We start from the raw sequence: 20,052 nt of genomic DNA, 5'->3' as shown, positions 1-20,052 counted from the left end.
TAAAAATCTCACACAGTAAACCAATTCTTATAGCATTTTCTCGAACATCTTGTCAAACCACAGTATTCCTACTTCTCCAAAGAACCTCAAGCAAAATAGTAAATCTACCTGCATCCCTACGGTCCACACGGCTACAAACATCAAAAATAAGGGACTTAGCATCATGAAATATATGTATACGGGGGTCGATTATAGATGACAAACCTGCTGCCTGCCAACTTTGAGAAATAGAAGCGCAACCGAAAAAAACGTGTCACTCATGTTCATCTTCTAAATCACACCAAGGACATAGAGATGGGCAAAGAACAGGATGTTGTTGCAACTTAGAGCGAGTCGGAAGGCAGCCCCTACAAATCCGCCATAACAAATGCTTAGCTCTAGATGGTATGTAAATGTTCCACAAATTCTTCCAATTACCCTTAATATCATATTGTCGGGTGCTACTTTGCAACCCTCTCCAAAGTCTATAACCCGATTTCACACTATATTCATCATTCTGCTCCTTTTTCCATACCAACCTCTCTTCCACAACATCCTCCACCAAAGGCACTCTAAGAATAATTTCACCCCCTGCATGATCAAAAAGATTGTTCACCTTTCCCATATCCCATTGCTTGACATTGGGGAGCAAAAGATATTTAACGTAAAGATCATGCACAACTTGAACTTGTAGGCCACTAACCCACTAACTTCCTTTCTCACGAAGTCACGGATCATACATAACCTTAACATTATTTCCTTCACTTATACTCCACCTACTTCCAAGCTTTATAACATCCTTAGCTTTCCACAAACTCCGCCACACAAAACTCAGATTGTTACCAACCTTAGAATCAAGATAAGAGGAGCGAAGAAAATGCCTTGCTTTGAAGATTCTAGCCACAAGAGAATTGGGTTTCGCCAAAAGATTCCAACCTTGTTTTGCTACCATAGCCATGTTAAAGGCTTTGAAATCCCTAAATCTCATACCTCCCTCACTCTTAGCATAGTCATCCTCTCCCAAGCCAACCACCTTATTCCTTTGTTATTACGACCACCCCCCCCCCCCCCCCCCCCCCCCCGCCAAAACGAGTTAAGCATTTTTTTTCAATATCGTTCACCACCCCATCCAAAATCAAATAGTCACTCATTATGTAGGCTAGAATAGACTGGAACACTGATTTAATCATAACCTCTTTCCCCGCTTTAGATAAAGATCTACCACTCCAAGAATTGATTCTTTTCCATATCCGATCCTTAATAAAAGAGAACACCGCCTTCTTGCTTCTTCCAATCATGGACGGTAAACCCAAGTATGCCCATGTTCCCAAAACACATCTCAACCCCATCACTTTGGCTAAATCCTCTTGAGCTGACACACTCAAGTTACGGCTGAAAAACACTTTGGATTTAGAAAGGTTGATCACTTGATCCGTCGCCTCATCATAAGTTTTAAGAATCTCCATAAGATTTGACACCTCCGCTAGATTTGCCCTACAAAATAGAAAACAATTGTCAGCAAAAAGCAAGTGGGACACACTGGGTGCCCCCCTGCAAATATGTGCTCTATGGAGATCTCCGCGGAAAACGGCTCCTCTAATAAAAGCATAAAAGCCTTCAGAGACAAGGATGAACAGATAAGGTGACAAAGGATCGCCTTGTGAACTCTTGTTCTAATTAGTCTCGTTGAAGATTTCTTAACACCTACATCTACATTCTCAATGCAAACCTCCAAATTTTCCATATGACTAAGAATAATCTTAGCAGATAAAACCTTATCACTAAAGAAATCTTTCAAAGCTACATCTTTACAAATTCATTTGTATCTAATTCTTATTAATAATCGCAAATTCTTATTAATAACCGCAAATCACTCTTCAAAAAAAGCTACATCAAATTCTTATTAATAATCGCAAATCACTCTTCAAAAAAAGCTACATCTTTACAAATTCATTTGTATCTGATTCTTATTAATAATCGCAAATCACTCTTACAAAAAGAGAGGTATTATTGAATACCTCATATTAATGTTAACAATTTCAAATCACTCTTAAAAAATAAGCTACATCTTTACAAATTCATTTAAGAGAGGTATTATTGAATACCTCATATTAATGTTAACAATTTCATCATCATCATCATCATTTGCCAGCATTCGATCCTTAGTCAAGTAAGTAATGTTCTAAGACAGTTACCATACTGGCAAGGCGAGCTAGCGTTCAATTTTGCATATTTTATCTTTAAATAGAGTAATATCATACAATGAGACGCAGGTGAATCATCTTGGTTTTTTTTACACCATTAAACCTCAACCAACCACCATCCATATAGATTGAGGTTTTATTTTTGTTTAAGTTGTACAAATAAATAAATAAAAGTTTTGAAAAGTGATAATTGTAAACTAGATTTTTTGAAAAACAATTGTAAATATTTTTTAAAAAATACAAAAAAGTAGTAAAAAATTATAATAAATATGTTTTAAAAACTAAAAATTGTTTTTCATAAAATAAATTGAAACTAGTATACCAAAATCAAAACTGATTGTGGAGGATCAAGAACTCCCAACAAGATAAAAGGAGATATTCGTCAAACTACTACATGAACAAGACTCAGAAATATATCACCATATCTTTAGTATGATAGAGTGTTTGTTTTTAATGTTAATCTATTTAATATTTATGTCTAATAAACTCATATAGTATTCAATTATATTACTAATAAGGCCCTTTAAAACTACTTTCTATAAATATTCAAAATAAAAACTGAGATTTTGGACGAACTTTAATATCTCGATAAGGGTAGCTTTTTGGTTCAATGGAGATTAAGTATGATGTCGAAGTTTGTTCACATGTTGATGTCGAAGTCCCGCATGCTGTAGTCGAAATACACTCAAGTATATAGTAGTCAATAATGATAAGTTTGTTAGCATATCGAATTGAGCCTGTTTGTTTAACTCAATTGTTTAAGTTAACTTGTAGCTTAAGTTAGCTTAGTAGTCTATAAATAGACTAGTTCTCTCAGGTTGTTGAGAGAGATTGATTGTTATTATTCACTTGTATCTTTAAACCCTTATTGAGTAAGTGAATAGTAAAACAATTATAACCAGTCCTAGTTTTTTTTCTTCTTCCATATTCTCTCTCTTTCGTGAAAACCTAATAGAGTTTCTTGTGTTTGTTCAAGAACTCAATATTTCTCATTGTTTTGGTTTGTTCTTGATGGTACTCCGTTACAACAAGTCGGTGCAGTGAGCATGGAGAAGAAGATGTCGTCAACAAAGTATGAGATATAGAAATTAACAAGCGTGAATAATTTCAGTTGGTGGCGCTTGAAGATGCAAGCACTATTGTTTTAGTAGGGTTTGCTAGAAACGTTGAAGGGAGTCGTAGTCATTGATGTTGCGCAAACGGGGAAGGAGAAAGTAGAGAAATCCCACAGCGTCATCGTATTTAGCCTTGGTGATAAGGTTCTTCGGCGGGTGTCGAAGGAGAAGATTGTGGCAAGTGTGTGCACGAAAGTCGCAAGTTTATACATGATCAAATCATTGATCAATCGCCTCTACCTGAAGCAAACTTCGTATTCATTCAAGATGAGTGAAGATAAAGTCTTAATGGAGCAGTTGGATATGTTCAACAAGTTGATACTTGATCTGGAGAATATCGAGGTTAATATTGATGATAAAGATAAAGCATTGTTATTGATGTGTTATTTACTTAAGTCTCGTGCTCAATTCAAATAAACTCTCTTGTATGAAAGATATTTATTGACCTTTGAAGAAGTTCAATCTGCCTTATACTCTAAAGTAAAGATTTAAACAAATAAAATGAGCATAAACCAAAATTTATTTTTATTCATCCGAACTTATATATGAAAAGGCACAAATTTCCATTTAAAAAAATAGAAAAGGCACACATTGCATATTTATTTATTTAAAGAAAAAAAGGCCATACATATATCATCCATTGTCTCTTTCACTGTATAAGATTTGTAGATTATTTGTAACTTTAAAAAATTAAGAATTCATCAAACTAAATCACCTTTTCAATAACACCATATTATAAGGGGAAATTCGGTGAATGCAAGTTCACAACATTTATCAGTAAATAAATAAATATTTCTTAAAGAATCGATATTCCAACTAATAGAATTTTTAGCAAACTTATAATTTCACATTAAAAGTATATAAATATAAATGTTTTTTTTATGGTTTCTCATCATCAATCTCCTAGAACTGGTTCTCTACTATTAATTTAAAACCTAGCAACCCTAAAACCTATATCTCTCACTTAATCAAGGAAAATGATGAGGATGAAGAAAATGACTATGCATATGAGTCTCTATTGGGGAAAAGATGCTGTAGTACTTTTCCCTGGGTGGCCTAATGAGAGTGTAGGCATGTATATTTTAGCTTTCTGTTTTGTGTTTTTCCTTGCTTTGGTTGTTGAGTTTTTGCCTAACAAACCCACCATCAAGCAAGGGACAAATCACATTAAGGGAGGGTTGATTCAAGCTAGTATTTACTTTTTTCGTATAAGTTTTCTTTACTTGGTTATGCTGGCTGTTATGTCTTTCAATATAGGAATCTTCATTGCTGCTGTTGCTGGTCATACTTTGGGTTTCTTTTTTGTCAAGTCTCATGCTATTTCTGCTGCCAACAAAGAACTAAAGCATGAATCCGCCGTGAGTATCGATGAAATTTAGTCACCATGAGTCGAAAAAACATGCAGTCTTCGAAGTTACGAAATAGATATTTGATGTTGAGTTTGTATTTTGAGTCTGACTTACTGAAAATAAAATGTATTGTGAATCATATGATATTGATCTAGTGGTGACGATTTATTTGTGATGACAACTTTGTGCTTTTAATTGAATAAAGTTTTCTTTTCTATTGTGTATGGTGGATAACAAGTGTTTGGTTCTGTAATAGTTAAGGCATTCCATAAATTGAAGTTTCAAATTTTCTACTATGATTTGAGTTTGTTTAGACTAAAATTCCTTACAATCAATCCTCTGTATTCCTATTATGAATACAGCTCTCTTTTATTAAATATACTGTTACAAAGTGTTTAAGATTATAATATAAAGCAGAACAAAAAAATATTCCTGGTAACATGCCTGAACTCTCTAAAGACCTGTGGTAGTGATTTTGAATGCCTCCATTTGAAAATTTCTGCCAACTACTGCATTCTTTAAGATGAATTATAGTATGGTACATCTTTGAAGCCCAAGAGACGAAAAAATTCTACTACCGGTTGGCCAAAAGTGAGAGAACCAACCCCTTTGGTCTACATCAGGCACAGCTTCATGTGAATCCTCTGAATTTGTTCCATCTGATGCGTCTTCCCGTACCTCACCATCTTTCTGGCTTTCCCTGGTGACCTGATGATCTCCATCTTCATTGGCATTAACTTCTGCAATTTCTCCAGGCTTCTTGTCAAATAGCCCTTTAAATTGTTTCCGAGCTTTATTCTCAACTTCCTACAAATAAACCAGAATTCGTGTAAGAATAAGGTCTTAGCATTTCCTTCTGATGACGTTTCAAGCATTTAAGAGAATAACCGATTGGTGATTTCAAACCCACCTGCTCTTTCTGCTTAAGTTTTATAAGGGCTGCTGATGCGTCTGATGCAGTTGACTTATCGACTTTCATCATCTAAAGTAAAAGCACACAATTGACTTCAAAAACAAAATGACATTATGCCTTATATTCAAAAGAAAGTTGACAGCAAAGGTTTCTACCATTTTGAAATCAGCCCTTGCTTCATCAAAATCTCCATTAGCCATGTAGGCCATTCCACGACGATAAAGACCCTTGACGTGCGCAGGATTCGCTTCTAAAACCTGCACAGTTTATTGAAGAACACATAACAACAGGCAAAATTAAGATATGGAACTATAATGAATTGGAGCATTCTTAATCATAAATAAAATATATAACTTGCTTAGCCAATGACACCTCTTCTACAAATTCGAAATGGAAAAACCAATTATTGATATATGCTATTTTGTTTATTAACTTTATTCCAATCAATTAAATAAAGCCTACACGATAGCTGAGGCCATCAAGCATACCTTATTACAAGTCTCAATGGACTTTCTGCATTCTCCCAGCTTTAGATAGCATGCAGCAACATTCAGGTGTAGCAAATTCTTCAATCATGAGAGAGACAGAAAGATTTAGTATGAGCTGAGATCCATCTACCAGTCATAAGTTAGGTAAATATGCTTCCCCTGTTAAGAATATTATTAATAAAATATAATATATTGGGTAATGCATCAGATCACTTACACGTGTATCTGAAAAAACTTTTCCTTCATCGTCATCTTGTGGATTAACATGATTAAATTCTCGAAGCACCTGTTATCAACTACCACATAATGTTAATAAGATTGATGGTACAGCAATACCGTCAGAGCCAAAAACAAAAATCCAAGCAACCATCAAATGACGAACACAGAACTTGAATGCAAGTACAGTATAAATCAAATTCTTTCAATAAAAGTTAAGATATTACAGCGGAGACAAAAATAAATTGAAATTAGTAGCTTTTAAATCCTAGCATAGAATTTGATAGAAATGAGTCATAATATAGTTAATAATAACAGAACTTTTGTTGAAGCAATACCCCAGTTTTGACCTATCAAAAAGATAAATGAACAAAGATGAGGAAATGTATAAGCAGACTCCTATAGTTGAGGTTGGATCTAGACACCCTTCTTCATGAAGTTCATGCTCAAGATTTCACATCTGTACTCTGTAGCATGGACTAATATGGGTGGCCAAATATCCCTCGTACAGGACTAAGCATTTGGAGTAACGAAAGGTGTCCCAATAACATGTCAAGGATAGGCTCTAGTGCAATAACCAAGCCCAACAGTTAAACTAAAAACTATCTTAATAGGTGAGGATCGCTCAAGCCTTATAAGGCCTAATTTGATTATATTTCTAGACTGTGGGGGATTTAAACACATAGTTTCCATCAGGATGCAGAAGGGCCTACAACTGCAACATCTAAAAGTTCTAAAATCTCTGCAATAAAAATGAACACATGCCCAAGCAAGAGGAAAGAAAGATGGATGATACCTTGTCATACTTTGCCTTTGCAAGTTCATATTTTCCTTCTTTGAATAACCTGTTACCCTGTAAAGCATGAGAGATTTTGATAGCCAATTGAAATTAGAGTATAATTTGTATATATCATGATTAAACACAGAAATTACGGGAACAGTTCTGTCTCTGAGTTGTGAAACTCCTGCAAAAAATGAACTGTCCAAAACTACCATAAGTGTCTCCTAACCTTCTTACATCACATTTAGGAATACATATTGCTACTAACAGCCCGATATAATTAGATAAATAAATGTCTGCATAATTAAATACATAACTGCTAGTATGCTACATGAAGCCCTGACCTAAAGAAGAGGGCAACATTTAAAAGATTGAGGACCCTATCATTAGGAAATAATCAATAACTATCCATAGTTCAAAAACAATATTATAAAAAAAATATTTTATATAATTCTATTCACAGTTTCTAGAGAGGCATTGAACTCAACAGGGATTTAATCAGTTACTAACAGAAAAAACTGTTTGGAACTGTAGATTAGACAGCTGAAGTCAGTGAAACAGTTGGTTAGATAATTAGAGAGAGGAATGTAAAGGTTATAAACAATGAAAGGAAAGAAAAGCAAGGGGTTTTCCGTTAAGGGGAGGAAAAGAGCTAGGTATCTCATACTTGGGGTGTAATAGAATTTCTAATCACTTCACTTTCTATATTTTGATCCAGTTCTATTTGTGAACTAATCTTCAATTGCTTAAGTACACATTCAGTATAACTGTAGGTAATTAGCTGTCTATTAAAATTGATCTATAGAAATTTAGTTATAAGAAAAACCTCCACTTAAATTTTCAAAAATATTCATCTAAAAGAAAGGGACTACTAGTCTAGTCTACTACCAAGTCAGAAAATTAATTCATTGCTTGACCTGAAAGGTGATATCTTTCCAGTAAGGTCTAAATGCTATTTATGCACAATTGAGAACTTATTTAGAAAAGGAACAGCATATTAGTTATTTGTTTCATACTGTGCTCAAAACACACATAAGCCATGTACATAAGCATGTTTGGTAGTCGTGTCTGTACCATCGAAACATCAGTAATAGCAAGCTGAAGACTAGCCATGTGTAAAAAGTTGTGTAGGTTCATTTGCATACCTTGTTTCTGATATTTTCAGCTTCGTACATTATACTTTTAAAGTCCATTCCCGTCCAGTCCTGTAATAGGGATTAAGTCCAAAATGCATTAGGCATATTAATGAATTCAGTTTACATCATTTAAATAGAAACTGAAAGGGGTTGAAGGTTATAAAGTTGTGTAAGCTAATTATTGTTGCAGAAGAAAAATGCTAGGAACATACTCTCTAACACACATTTCAACACACGCTCTTCTATTCGTTGAAATTCATATGGGTCTCACTAAATCATGTGGATCCCATATAAATTTGGTGGGACCATATGAATTTTAACCAATTTGGTGGAACCTATATTAAATCTCACATATGTGATTAAACACGAACTGTTTCATATAATTTACAGGGATCAAAATCATGGAACAATTGTACTTCAACTAAACCTTAAATCAATCTCATAAGAGAACATTTTCAAGGAAACCTAAGTCAACCAAAACAGAAAATAATCTAACTTAAAAATCAATGCAAACATGACATATCAGCATTATAATTTCTGCATAACTTGTTTTTTTCTATTGTCAGTACTGTACTAAGGATTCGAGACCATATATCTATGATGCACGGATACTTCAAAAACTCATCCGAATCGTATCCGATACGTCCCGATACGCCGATACGTTCCGATACGCCGCCGATACGTATCGAAGAAGTATCCGAATTTATTTATTTAAAAAATTAAATAAAAAAATTCCGATACGGCGGCGATACGCTCCGATACTCCACGGATACGTGATTCTTTAGTTTTTCATCCGATTCTTCTTTTTAATGACCTTTTATTTCTCTTTTTAATAACCTTTCATTTCTAGTCATTCTCTTTAATATCCTAATTAATTCTTTGAGATAGTTATCCTTTTTTAAAATATTGGTTTGATTTCCCATAACTCCTCGTCAATACACATTTAAAATTTCATTTATTAATTATTACTCCTTACAACCTTCTTTTTTTTTCTTCCTTTCTGCAAAGTCCCCTTCTTCCCCAGACTTTGATGGACTTACTAAATATGAAAGGTGCTCTACTTATTTACGAATGAGAGTGAAGAATACGATTTACCTATGATGGTGAAGAAAGTGATAACATTGATACTAATTCAATATCTTAAATTTAATATTTTTCAACAATCTAGTAATGTTAAAAATTGAGTTATGAATTAGGTTTTGTTAAGTTACAATTTAACTAAATATTTAATTATAATTTTTATATGCGTATCTTAAACGTATCGTATCATGTATTTTCCAATTAGTGACGTATCGCCGTATCAGATACGTATCGTATCCGATACTCGTATCGTGTCCATGCTTCATTGCCATATATAAATCTGCATCCTCTACAGTACATAACTAGAACTTAACTAGAGATTTTTTCAACTTACCTTTGGCATTTCAAAAGATAGAAGTTCAATTTCCCACTGAATATGAGCACCCTCAGGGACATTTGAAGGCCTGATAAATAAAAAAGTATGCCAATAGGATCATGAAGCATCATAGAACAGAGTGCCAGTGGATTTAATCATAAAGAACATATTCAATCAGGGATTGCCAAAACGCTTTATGATGCCAAAAATTTCATCAACAACCTTGTAAACTTATCATAAGCATAGTCTGGTGGACATGTGACTAGAGCCACCTCTCCTGGTAGCATCAGACGAACACACAATTCAAATCCCTCTGGTACCTGAAGAGCAAAATAAAAGAGATTCCAGTGCAAATATTCATTATTTGCATGAAGAGCTTGAAAATGAAAGGCAGACATTATTAATAAACAACTACACGTGGATTTTTCAGACACAACCTAAAATAAAATAATTGTACAATTAAAAAGCGGAACTTATTTATGCTTAAATTATAAACTTACAAGCCCTTCTCCAGAGCAGAAATCCAATGGTTGACCATCGTTATCAACTCTCGTATCATAGAACACCCTCTTTTCTTCACCGAGAACAGTGCCCTTGTAATGAACATGAAGTAGACTGTCATGAAGGGGGCAATCCATTGGAAAGTCACCTATTTGCCATAAACAAAATACAATATCAAAAAAAAAAAAACTTCAAACATAAATACTCAACTGGTACTTAAACTTCATAAAATAGCATAAAATAAAAATTCGGCATCATCTCCCTACATACTATTTTACAAAAATAAAAATGATAACATTGAAAAAGAAAGAAAAATACTGACTTTCTATTATTCGAGTATCTTGAGAGTATAACCCAAGCACGAGCCAGGCATTTTTCACAACATAATTTTCTATTTCTTTCCTTTCTATTTTAATTTATTTCTTTTGCTAAAGAGAAATCATGAAGGTTCCCATAATCTATGTGCTTCTAGTAATTATGTAACTAGAAACTAACTCTACTTTTAAGCCAAACCTTTTCCATCACGAACCCGACGTTTTATAAGACGCCCATCTCCAAGCACGTCCCTCACCTGTTGATATATTTTACCAGCAAGCAATTTAAACATGCTCAACATCTTGGTCGGAGAAAAGAATTAAAAATACAAAAACACATGCTCCAGGCACTACTAGTAATACAAAGGATAAAAACCAGATCTCTGAATATGACTATGAGAGAGAGAAACTGTAGCACACACAATATTTTGTCTAAAATCAAAACAAAATCCACATTTCATGTACAAAATGTTGGACATGACATAAATGTATTAATTTTGCTGATTATTCATATTCCTTGCAAAGTTTATTAAAAGCAAAGTATCTTAAGAAAAAAGCCGCCTTCATTGAGTCCCAAACTCAGGTCGATCATCCAATCCTTTGCATCCCCCAACTCATCTAATAGCTCATCAATGATGGGATATTTGATTTTTTTGGGTAATGTTAGATTGCCTGAGGACAGATAGTTTACAATGTACACAAAACCAACCACCGTCTTTTTTCTTTACTAGTATGACAAGACTGCAAAAAGGCTATAGTTAGGCATAATAATCCAATGTTGGGAATTTCAGCCTGCTTTGTGAATGTGACAACATGATCCCAATTTCTTTTAGCTGATTGCCCCTCGTTTCTTGAAAAACATCAAATTCAGCTTATATGTCTTCAATAATTGCTAAATCACTCATTTCATGTCCCTCTCTTTTTTTTTTTTTTGAGCAATGTCGTTTTGACAAACAACAAATTTCAACAAGTTATATGTTAACACCATTCTAATATATAGTTAATCACATTCATTACATGGTTAAGGAATATAACAAGTTGTCACAACTATTAATTATCAACTGAACACAATTAACCACGACTATGAATGTCATAACCATAATTTGTAGTGTAAATTTGAACACAAACCATGGTTAATGGATATCTATATTTAAACACCTGAAAATCATGTATATTTGAACACAGTTTGGATGTTAAATAGATATTATGTATAACTGGACTTCAGAAAAAGTATGGTTAATGACATTTAAAAACATAGTTAATTAAGTTCAGTTGATGGTTAATATGTTACGACAAATTATTATATTCATTAATCATCCACCGAACGTGATTAAATACATTTGAAATGTGTTAACCATTTAACTTGTAATTGAAATTTGTGGGTCAAAATATCATTTATGTTGTCCTTTCGCACCTTGTGGCGGGGCGGGCTATTAGCTGCTCCAACGCTAGACCATACAGAGAGACATGAGTAAGAGACAAAAGAGGGATGTTAGTTGTAAAAACCATGATTACAAAGAAAAGAGGGTAGGAACGGGAACGGCTATAAATAATGAAGAAAGAAAAGGTAGGGAAGACATTCGGTGAGTGCGTTTTATGGGGCCTTTGGACAGGGAGGTTAGCATATCCTAGAAGTTCTGCAGTATTCTATCCTTCGCTTTCTTGTTTTAGGAGTAAATCAAATCTCTTTCATTGTGTCTAAAAGGTGTATACCTTTTGATAAATTACTATTACATAATTGTTAATATTTTACTTTTGTATAATAATATCCTCCCATGTCCGAGTTTTCAAAAAGAGTGTTACCAAATGGATGGTCCATCTAGCCTAGAAAGTAAAATCGCTCAATTCAAGGGAGTATATTTCCAAGCCCCAATACCAAAAATTTTTAGTGCTTAGTATACAAACTAATGGACCGTGTTAAAGGAATACAAAAGCTACCACACCATATGCACACCAGAAGTCAGGCAAAAATGGAGAACTCAAAACTAAATAAATGAACGCCACGGTAAATAAGTAAAGTAAATAATGATTGGAGAATGTCAAGAAAAAATCATATGAACAAACACACACATACATGACACAACAGTAAACAAAATCATTAGCAAGAAAGATCATGGCTCACTTGAATAAAGTGAACAAGCTCCACTTCAAACTGGACTTCAGAATCTTCTATAACAGGCATCAGAGGAGACTCAGTTAAATACTGACTTGTAACATATATAACAGCTTTTTCTTCCCGAACCATTGTTCCGATCCCCATTTCAAGACCTTTAGGTACCTGAGTGTATCAGCAGGGTAATCATCAAATTCACGGTGCAGAAAGCAATTCAAATTTAAGGCATTTTGTAAAAATTGCCAACACAACAATGTCTAGGAAATAAATAGCTTTCTTATATGTATTTTGTGGGAGTTGCTTCACATGTTGGAATCAGGAAATAAAAGTATGGGCACGACCATATCAGATCATAGCTGAAATTTTTGGCAGACTGGGAGTGGCCAGCTAACTATCTGTGCAAGTTACTCCACCAATATATCATTATAAAAACAAACACGTTGTGAAGTGGTTTAACTACCTCAGATTTTCCAAATGTAAAGAAGTATGGTTCTCCGTCTTTCTGTGACATGATCAATTTCCCACTAGCTGTCTTCGCTGAAACCCTGGAAATTACCATACAAAAATCATCAGACTTCCATCAAAACGTTTTACTAACATACATGAACAAGTTGGTAAAAAGGATTGGTTTACCAAGCTTTCACTTCATAAGGTTCTCTTGGAGATTCCCAACCCTGCCCTTCGCATACAACCTACACTAAGAGAAAGTTTACTCAAGAAAAAATTATACCCTTCTGACAAAAAGGGGCACCATTCCTGTTAGACCCCTCTTTCCAATTATGACTTGTTGAGCACAAGATATAAACATGAAAATACAAGTAAAATATATAAAAAGTGGCATCAAATTTTGCCAATTTTTTTAGCCAAATTATGACAGAAATCAAAATTTCCCATGCTTATTGTGAATATCTACAAGATTATAAATCAATACTTAAGCTTCAAAACCATTGAACTCTATGATGATATGAAACAGGAAAAAATATAAATATTTCTTTCAGTAGAATATCATATTTAAAAATGTATTCAGGCTTCTTGCATGAAGCAATCTGCAACCACAATTGAGGCAGTAATGTTGCAGTTTTGGATCTCATTTACCAACAATTTGGTAGTCGCAATTTAACCATTTGCATCATACACAACACAACTCTTTTCCTCTCTTTTATTCTGACATTCATATTTCCCATTTTGTCAGTCATCCAATATAATAGGAACACAAATCACAATAGATTTATTAACCATGCAGATGCAGCAATACATTCTAGACAATTATACCTTTTTAATCACTTCCAAATCTTCAGTGACAACCTGGAAATATAAACAAAAAAATAAATATATGAAGGTTAGAAGAAAGACTTCAATCCCAATAAATTCTAGTAAATCTAAATATCAGTACTGCAGTACTGAGGATTAGACTTGGTTGTGGTTGTTGTCGGTAGATGTAAAGGATATCTAATAAATCAGTTTAAAAAAACTAAATCAGTAATGGGAACATAAACAAGAGTATAACAAAACCCAAAATTCATCAAGATAAAAAAGATAGAAAACATAAACAAAAATAATATGAAATAAAATTCAAAGATCACATCATTACCTTGGCCTTGAAAAACTCTATCAGCTCTATTTCAAAATGGAGTTCATCATCCTTAGGAAACCCATCAGGAGCAGAAATAGGACAATCATCCTCACCATAATGCAGCTGAGGTTTCATCTTCAACTGAAAGTAATTGAAAAAGTATTTCAGTACAAATAGATAATTCGTTCTCCTTTAAAGTAAAAAATGAAATAAAATAAAATCACAAAACGGATAACACATCTACCAAACAAAAAGAGAAAATGAGGAAAATGAAAAAGACATCAGACTAGAATTGTCGTCATATATTCAACTAAGGATTTATTAAAGCCATATTCCAAAAGAAACCACTGACATTATCCCATCATATAATAGTATTTGTATTGGACTTTCATTATTCCTCTGAAATATGAGTATTGATCACTCAAAATGTTGGTTATAGAAAATAAATGCATCGCAAAGATAATTCATCAAATCCTTAAGAAAAAGCATACATAGAATTACTTCAAATAAGACAAGGACACTAAAACCTGAGGGTGTGTTAGGCTTCAGAAAATTCTTTTGTTTATATTGCTTGTGTTAACTATTATTACATAGAAAAATATTACATTATTTTGTTTCATTTTCTGTCTTCAAACATTCATAAGGAAATCATTGCTATTTTCATTATTCCCTACATATAAGATGACTTTAGCATATTCACCAGCAAAAAATATAGATGAGAGAAAAATAAAAATAAGATGACTTTAGCATAGTCAGCAGCAAAAAACATAAATAAGAGAAAAAAAACTTAATATATAGTATGTTACCATTGCCACTTCACTCTTCAACATTGTTGGAATTCCTTCTAGCAAGCCCAATAACATCTTGCTTTTACCCAATACATGTCTTATCGGCGTGCCCTTGCCTGTTGCAACGACATAAACAATTGTCTATCCCATCAAATATGTCTATCGCAGAAGACGAAAATACAGCATGAATACTATCTTTACAAACCTAATTTCTAAATCAGCAGTACCAAACTCTAACATTTTCTACAGTAGGGAGTTTTCATGAAATCAGATAGCTGTGTCTCAAACCTTCAAACAAAAGAACTCAAGTTGAGCTTTTGTAATCCCTAGGGAGCTTTTATTTCAAGATAATCTCTATCCACAAACACTAACTGGGAACATTATTCTCAGGTAAATTTACAAATATGTTTTGTTTGGTTGTATTTAATATTTTTAGAAAAAAATTGTTGGAACTTCTTTAATTCGTATAAAAAAGACTAAAATATGGAAGAAATAATATGGTGGCATAAAAGTGAGTTAGAATGGAAGTTATGGTTGTTCGGGTTTCAAAATAACTTGTGTTCTCAAGGGAAAGTAAGATACTCAATAAAAAGCAAGCAAAACACAAGCATGTTCCTTTCCTAGGGAGCAATAATACCTAGAAATATTTTTCCTAGAGTTTGCATCATGCACCACACTGGAGAACCTTGTATCCCCAAATTATTCCAGGGAATAATTCTACACACCCTGAAACTAAACACGTCCGAGCAGTTGACAACAGATTGACAAGAAGTACTTCACCCATGCCAACTCTCAAACAAAATAAAGCAAACAACAACAGAAATCACAATTAAAAAAAACAGTCAATTTTCAAAGGAGAGTGCAAAATAATCAACAGAACTAACTATGATCATTCATCCAATTTAAAAACACCAAAAAAAACATCCCGTGCAAGTAACAATCACCTCACCTCCATTTTCAGATCGCGTAGATTCCACAACAACTCCATCCAAAGTTCGAACCGTGCAGTGATAGATAACCTGAGTGACATGATATTACATTACACTGCATATATTTCTATCAACATCAATCCACTCTATACTACATTGCATATTTACAGTTATTGGTAACATTAAGAAACCATTTCTAGCTTACCTATATACTCTCTACGTCTCAAATTATAACCCATACCATTATTGAAGAACAATTTTATAAAACAAATAATAATTCCTCTTTCTCATATAAAATTAGCTACATTCTTTAATTTGTATGAAATCGTCGAAGTGACTTATAATCTGAGACAGATGTAATATATCCCAAAACAGAAATATTATTTGAACATCAATTTAGGACACTTGTCCTAAAATGGAGAACTTTTAAATGAAATTTTATTTTTAGGTGCATGGTTAATAAATATATTCAGTATTGCAACTCATTAACCATCTATTGAATTTAATAATCACGATTTAAACGAAGTTAACCTTGATATTCAACTGTTTTAAATGAAATTCAGTTGGAACACCTGAAATCATGGTTGATAATCTTTAAACTCACGGTTAAATAAGTTTAATAGAAGTCTTATAAACAATCCAATCTTGATACATCCATTAACCAACCAGTCATTGAATGGAACTATGTTAACCAAGTATACAAACCATGTCAAGTTCATTTACAATTCCAAAAGTTGTAGGATTTCATTGTCCCAAATTGATATTAAAATGTCTATCTTAAACATAATCCTAGTAATAACATAAATCTATGAAGCTCAGTCACCAGAAACATGACACCGACACTGACACAACGACACCAGTAATAATTTAAAAAAACAAATGGATAAATTAAACTAATAACAAGTGTCAGTGTCAGTTTCAAACACTTTTCAAAGAGGTGTCGTGTTAGATAGAAATAAACAAACCTGATCACCATCTGAAGGTCGAGAATCACCTCCACCAGGTCTGATCAAAGCTTTCATCAAACTCCCAGGCACAATTTTCAGCTTCCTGAATTTCCCAAACAAACAATATTCAAAATACAGTCACTACAACAAAATCAACCAAAAATAAATATATAAATAAATAAATAACTACCTCTTCTCATTTTCAGACGGTTCTTTCTTCTGCTGTGGAGGAGCCAATTCATGTTCACCTTCTTCCTTTACAATCGCCATAACCACTGAATGTTCTGCTAGGGTTCTAGTTCCCAAAACCTATAGCTACAAAAATAGATACAATTGAAGATTCAAATAAGGTTGATTTGATTGGTATTGAATGAAAATTTGGTTAAATTTGGTTAGTTAGAAAGTTGTTGAACGAACAAAATGAAATGAGGATTTGGAAGTTACTAGAAATGAAATTTGAAAGGTGAAGAGAGAGAAAGGTGGATTTTGATTCTCGCCTGATTGAAAGAAAAACCGGTGTGGATTGCACCAACTTGTTTGCTGTGTGTACAGTTCAGAGAGTTGGATCTATGAACGGTGAACCTACCCGCTTGCGGGAAAATCGAGGAACAAATAATGTGTTGTAAAATAGAAATAAAAGTGAATATATTATGTGAGCATTATTTTACTATTAATGATTTTTTTAATAAATAGTTTAATATGCTTTTTTGTAAGGAAGTTTATTTAAATTTCAGAGGTTGTTCAATGATAAAAAAAAAAAAAAAAATTAAAGGTAGTGTAATTTTCGTATAAAGTTATATTATAGCTATCAAATCAAATATTATTTTACTATTTATATAAATTAATTTAATTATATAATACAATAATATAATAAAATTATTAATTTCTTAATTAAAAATGTCCTTTTATGTCATTTTGTATTTATAAGTTCGTATAATAGCTAATTTATTAAACACTCAAATTATTTTATCAGCTAACAGCTATCAGCTACCCGCTACTAGCTACGAACTACAAATCATCAGCTACTAGCTACCAGCTAATTTTACCCAACATGTTGTATTAAACAAAATATTTTAATTTGTCAAATCATATTAATATTTTAAAAATAAAAATGTTATTTGATGAAATATATGTCCCTAATTAAATGATAATGTAAAAGCATTGTATATTGTTCTAATTAATTGATATGTAAAAATATTGTATATTATTGTTGTATTTTTTTTTCTAAAATTTTTTGAATATTTAACTTATGATTAAATTTTGATAATTATTTTGTAAATAATTGTTTTAGAATTATTCAAAATTAGACATCGTCCCTTCCTTTTAAAAAATAAAATTTTGATATAAAATTATTTGTATAAAAATTTGAAATTAAATGGTATCTAGTATCTAAGATCAAATTTAAAAAAAAAAAAAATCAAATAATCAACATTAAAAAGTATTCAAAAAACTATCTTTTCAAAAAAATTATTTGGGTAACCAGGTTGGGGGAGCACTACACATAGGCGCCACCCCATGGCGCATATGTAGAAAATTTTGTGAGTTTGCGTCAATCCATGTGGCGCCTTAGTGTACCCAAATTAGGGTTTGCATGGTGGTGGCGCCTATGTACATATTTTATACATAGGAGCCATATGGGATGGCTCCTATGTGTTAGAGTATTTTCTATAAATATACCTTCGATCCCCCTTCATTTTCCACACCTTTTTCCACCATTTTCTCACCTTCTCTTCGATTTTTCTCGTCATGGCGGATTTGCCGATTTTTAAGAGAGGTGTTCATGTGTTTTACTCGGCTGTGAAACCTCCGATTAAAATAAAATTTTGGAACATTCATTCCATGGACCATCTAAAAAGGTCGTTGTTCCGCTGGTTAGACTGGAAGTACGAAGCTGGTGAAAGCATCAAACGAATCTGGATGCAGAGAACGAGGACGTCAATTATCACGGGAAAACTGAACGTTGGTGGGTTGAAGTTAAGAACGACGTTGATGTCATGACCATGATGCATGACATAAATGACATTTTTTTGATGGTTGTGATAGCGTGAAACTGTACTTATTTTAATGCAGTTAATCTACGTATGTGTTTGTTGTTAAGCGTTGTTTGTGTTATTGTTGTTGTTTACAGTTGTTTAGAGTTGTTTGTGTTGTTGTTGTTTAATCTTTGTTTGTGTGTGTTCAGCTGTAACACCAATATGTTTCAGGAATAAAGAAAGTCTAGTTGATTTCATAAAAGATAGTACAAAAACATGACATACAATTATTGGTTGGTAGAGGTTGCTCCACGATTAGGATAATTATTTTTACGGTGCCCGGCTTGACGACAAATGCTACACTTTCTTACAATTTTTTCATGATCATCCATTTCGGTTCTGATACGCGTGTTGTTCGGTCGACCCTTTTTCTTTCGCCGCATGTTGTCATTATGCCAAACTACCTCTGCCTCATACGCAGGCCAGTAATCCTCCTTTTCCATCACTAGAAATGCATTGTTGAATACTCCGAGCAAGGTGTCGGTCTTGTAAATGGGAGATAAGAGTGCTAAGACATCTCGGTGCGCATATAAATATGCTGCTATGACATGGGAGCAAGGCATGCGAAAGGCTTGAAACTTTCCGCACTCACACCACCCTTCTTCCAGCAGAACTATGTACTCTTGTCTCGGCAGGCCCTCATTATGGTCAATTGTTTCTTTGACACTGAATGTACGGTTGAATCGGTCGAAAGCTGTAACATGATGGTTGTTGTCTTTGGCAAATTGTTCTTTCCTAAATTTCATGCAACTTTCGCTGAACAGTTGTTCCAATTATGAAACTGCACTCCACCTCTTCTTGCGAAAAGGGAAGCCATCCTAAAGTAGGTTGATCTCACCAAGGCAGTAATTGGAAGGTGTTTGATGCCCTTAAAAACACTGTTCATTGACTCCACAAGATTTGTATTCATGTGCCCCTATCGTTGCTCGTTGTCGTAAGCCATAGTCCATTTCTCTCTGCCTAGATTATCTATCCATCTGCCTGCATCTGGATTTGACAATACGATTTCACATCGATAATGTTAGAACTTTGGTTAAGTTAATGCATACCCAGCATTGACAAGAGTATTTTGAAGAACCCTATCCTTGATCTCCCGCATGAAATTTTGCGCAATATGATGAATACAGTAGACATGCATTGAAGGTGGTTCATGCCATCCGTTTGCTGGATTGTTGTACACACTCTCGATGGAAGCATGCCTATCTGAAATCAAACAGAGCCCAGCAGTTTCACCTTCCACAAGAGCGAACGCAAGTGGAAAAATATTATTATTTACA

At 33.5% G+C, this 20,052-nt stretch overlaps 2 protein-coding genes across 6 annotated transcripts; one reads left to right on the top strand and one right to left on the bottom strand.

Annotated features, from left to right (window-relative positions):
• Window positions 1-4,031: 4,031 nt before the first annotated feature.
• Window positions 4,032-4,822, top strand: LOC131601397 (copper transporter 1-like). The gene has a single exon (XM_058873205.1). It carries the CDS (start codon window positions 4,276-4,278, stop codon window positions 4,675-4,677), a length of 402 nt encoding a protein of 133 aa, XP_058729188.1. The 5' UTR covers window positions 4,032-4,275; the 3' UTR covers window positions 4,678-4,822.
• Window positions 4,823-4,916: 94 nt separating this feature from the next.
• On the bottom strand, window positions 4,917-17,378 carry LOC131601396 (peptidyl-prolyl cis-trans isomerase PASTICCINO1). Of its 5 annotated transcripts, none has more exons than XM_058873200.1 (21): window positions 17,240-17,378; window positions 16,933-17,057; window positions 16,761-16,845; window positions 15,816-15,885; window positions 14,885-14,982; window positions 14,097-14,219; window positions 13,778-13,810; window positions 13,139-13,197; window positions 12,966-13,050; window positions 12,515-12,670; window positions 10,592-10,649; window positions 10,078-10,226; window positions 9,800-9,897; window positions 9,596-9,665; window positions 8,191-8,250; window positions 7,061-7,117; window positions 6,266-6,334; window positions 6,049-6,126; window positions 5,716-5,817; window positions 5,558-5,629; window positions 4,917-5,454 (listed from the first exon to the last, which is right to left on the bottom strand). In XM_058873200.1, exons 2-21 carry the CDS (start codon window positions 17,010-17,012, stop codon window positions 5,176-5,178), a joined length of 1,881 nt encoding a protein of 626 aa, XP_058729183.1. In that variant the 5' UTR covers window positions 17,013-17,057; window positions 17,240-17,378; the 3' UTR covers window positions 4,917-5,175. The 5 variants fall into 5 exon arrangements, with proteins under 5 accessions (XP_058729183.1, XP_058729184.1, XP_058729186.1 ...); XM_058873201.1 differs by having other exon boundaries at window positions 16,933-17,051; window positions 17,240-17,372; XM_058873203.1 differs by having other exon boundaries at window positions 16,933-17,017; window positions 17,240-17,346.
• Window positions 17,379-20,052: the final 2,674 nt, after the last annotated feature.

Source organism: Vicia villosa, linkage group LG5 (assembly GCF_029867415.1).
Source record: "Vicia villosa cultivar HV-30 ecotype Madison, WI linkage group LG5, Vvil1.0, whole genome shotgun sequence".
In the NCBI taxonomy this organism is placed as follows: domain Eukaryota; kingdom Viridiplantae; phylum Streptophyta; class Magnoliopsida; order Fabales; family Fabaceae; genus Vicia; species Vicia villosa.
Note: the sequence above shows the minus strand (reverse complement) of the source record. Positions and strands in the feature narration are given on the sequence as shown.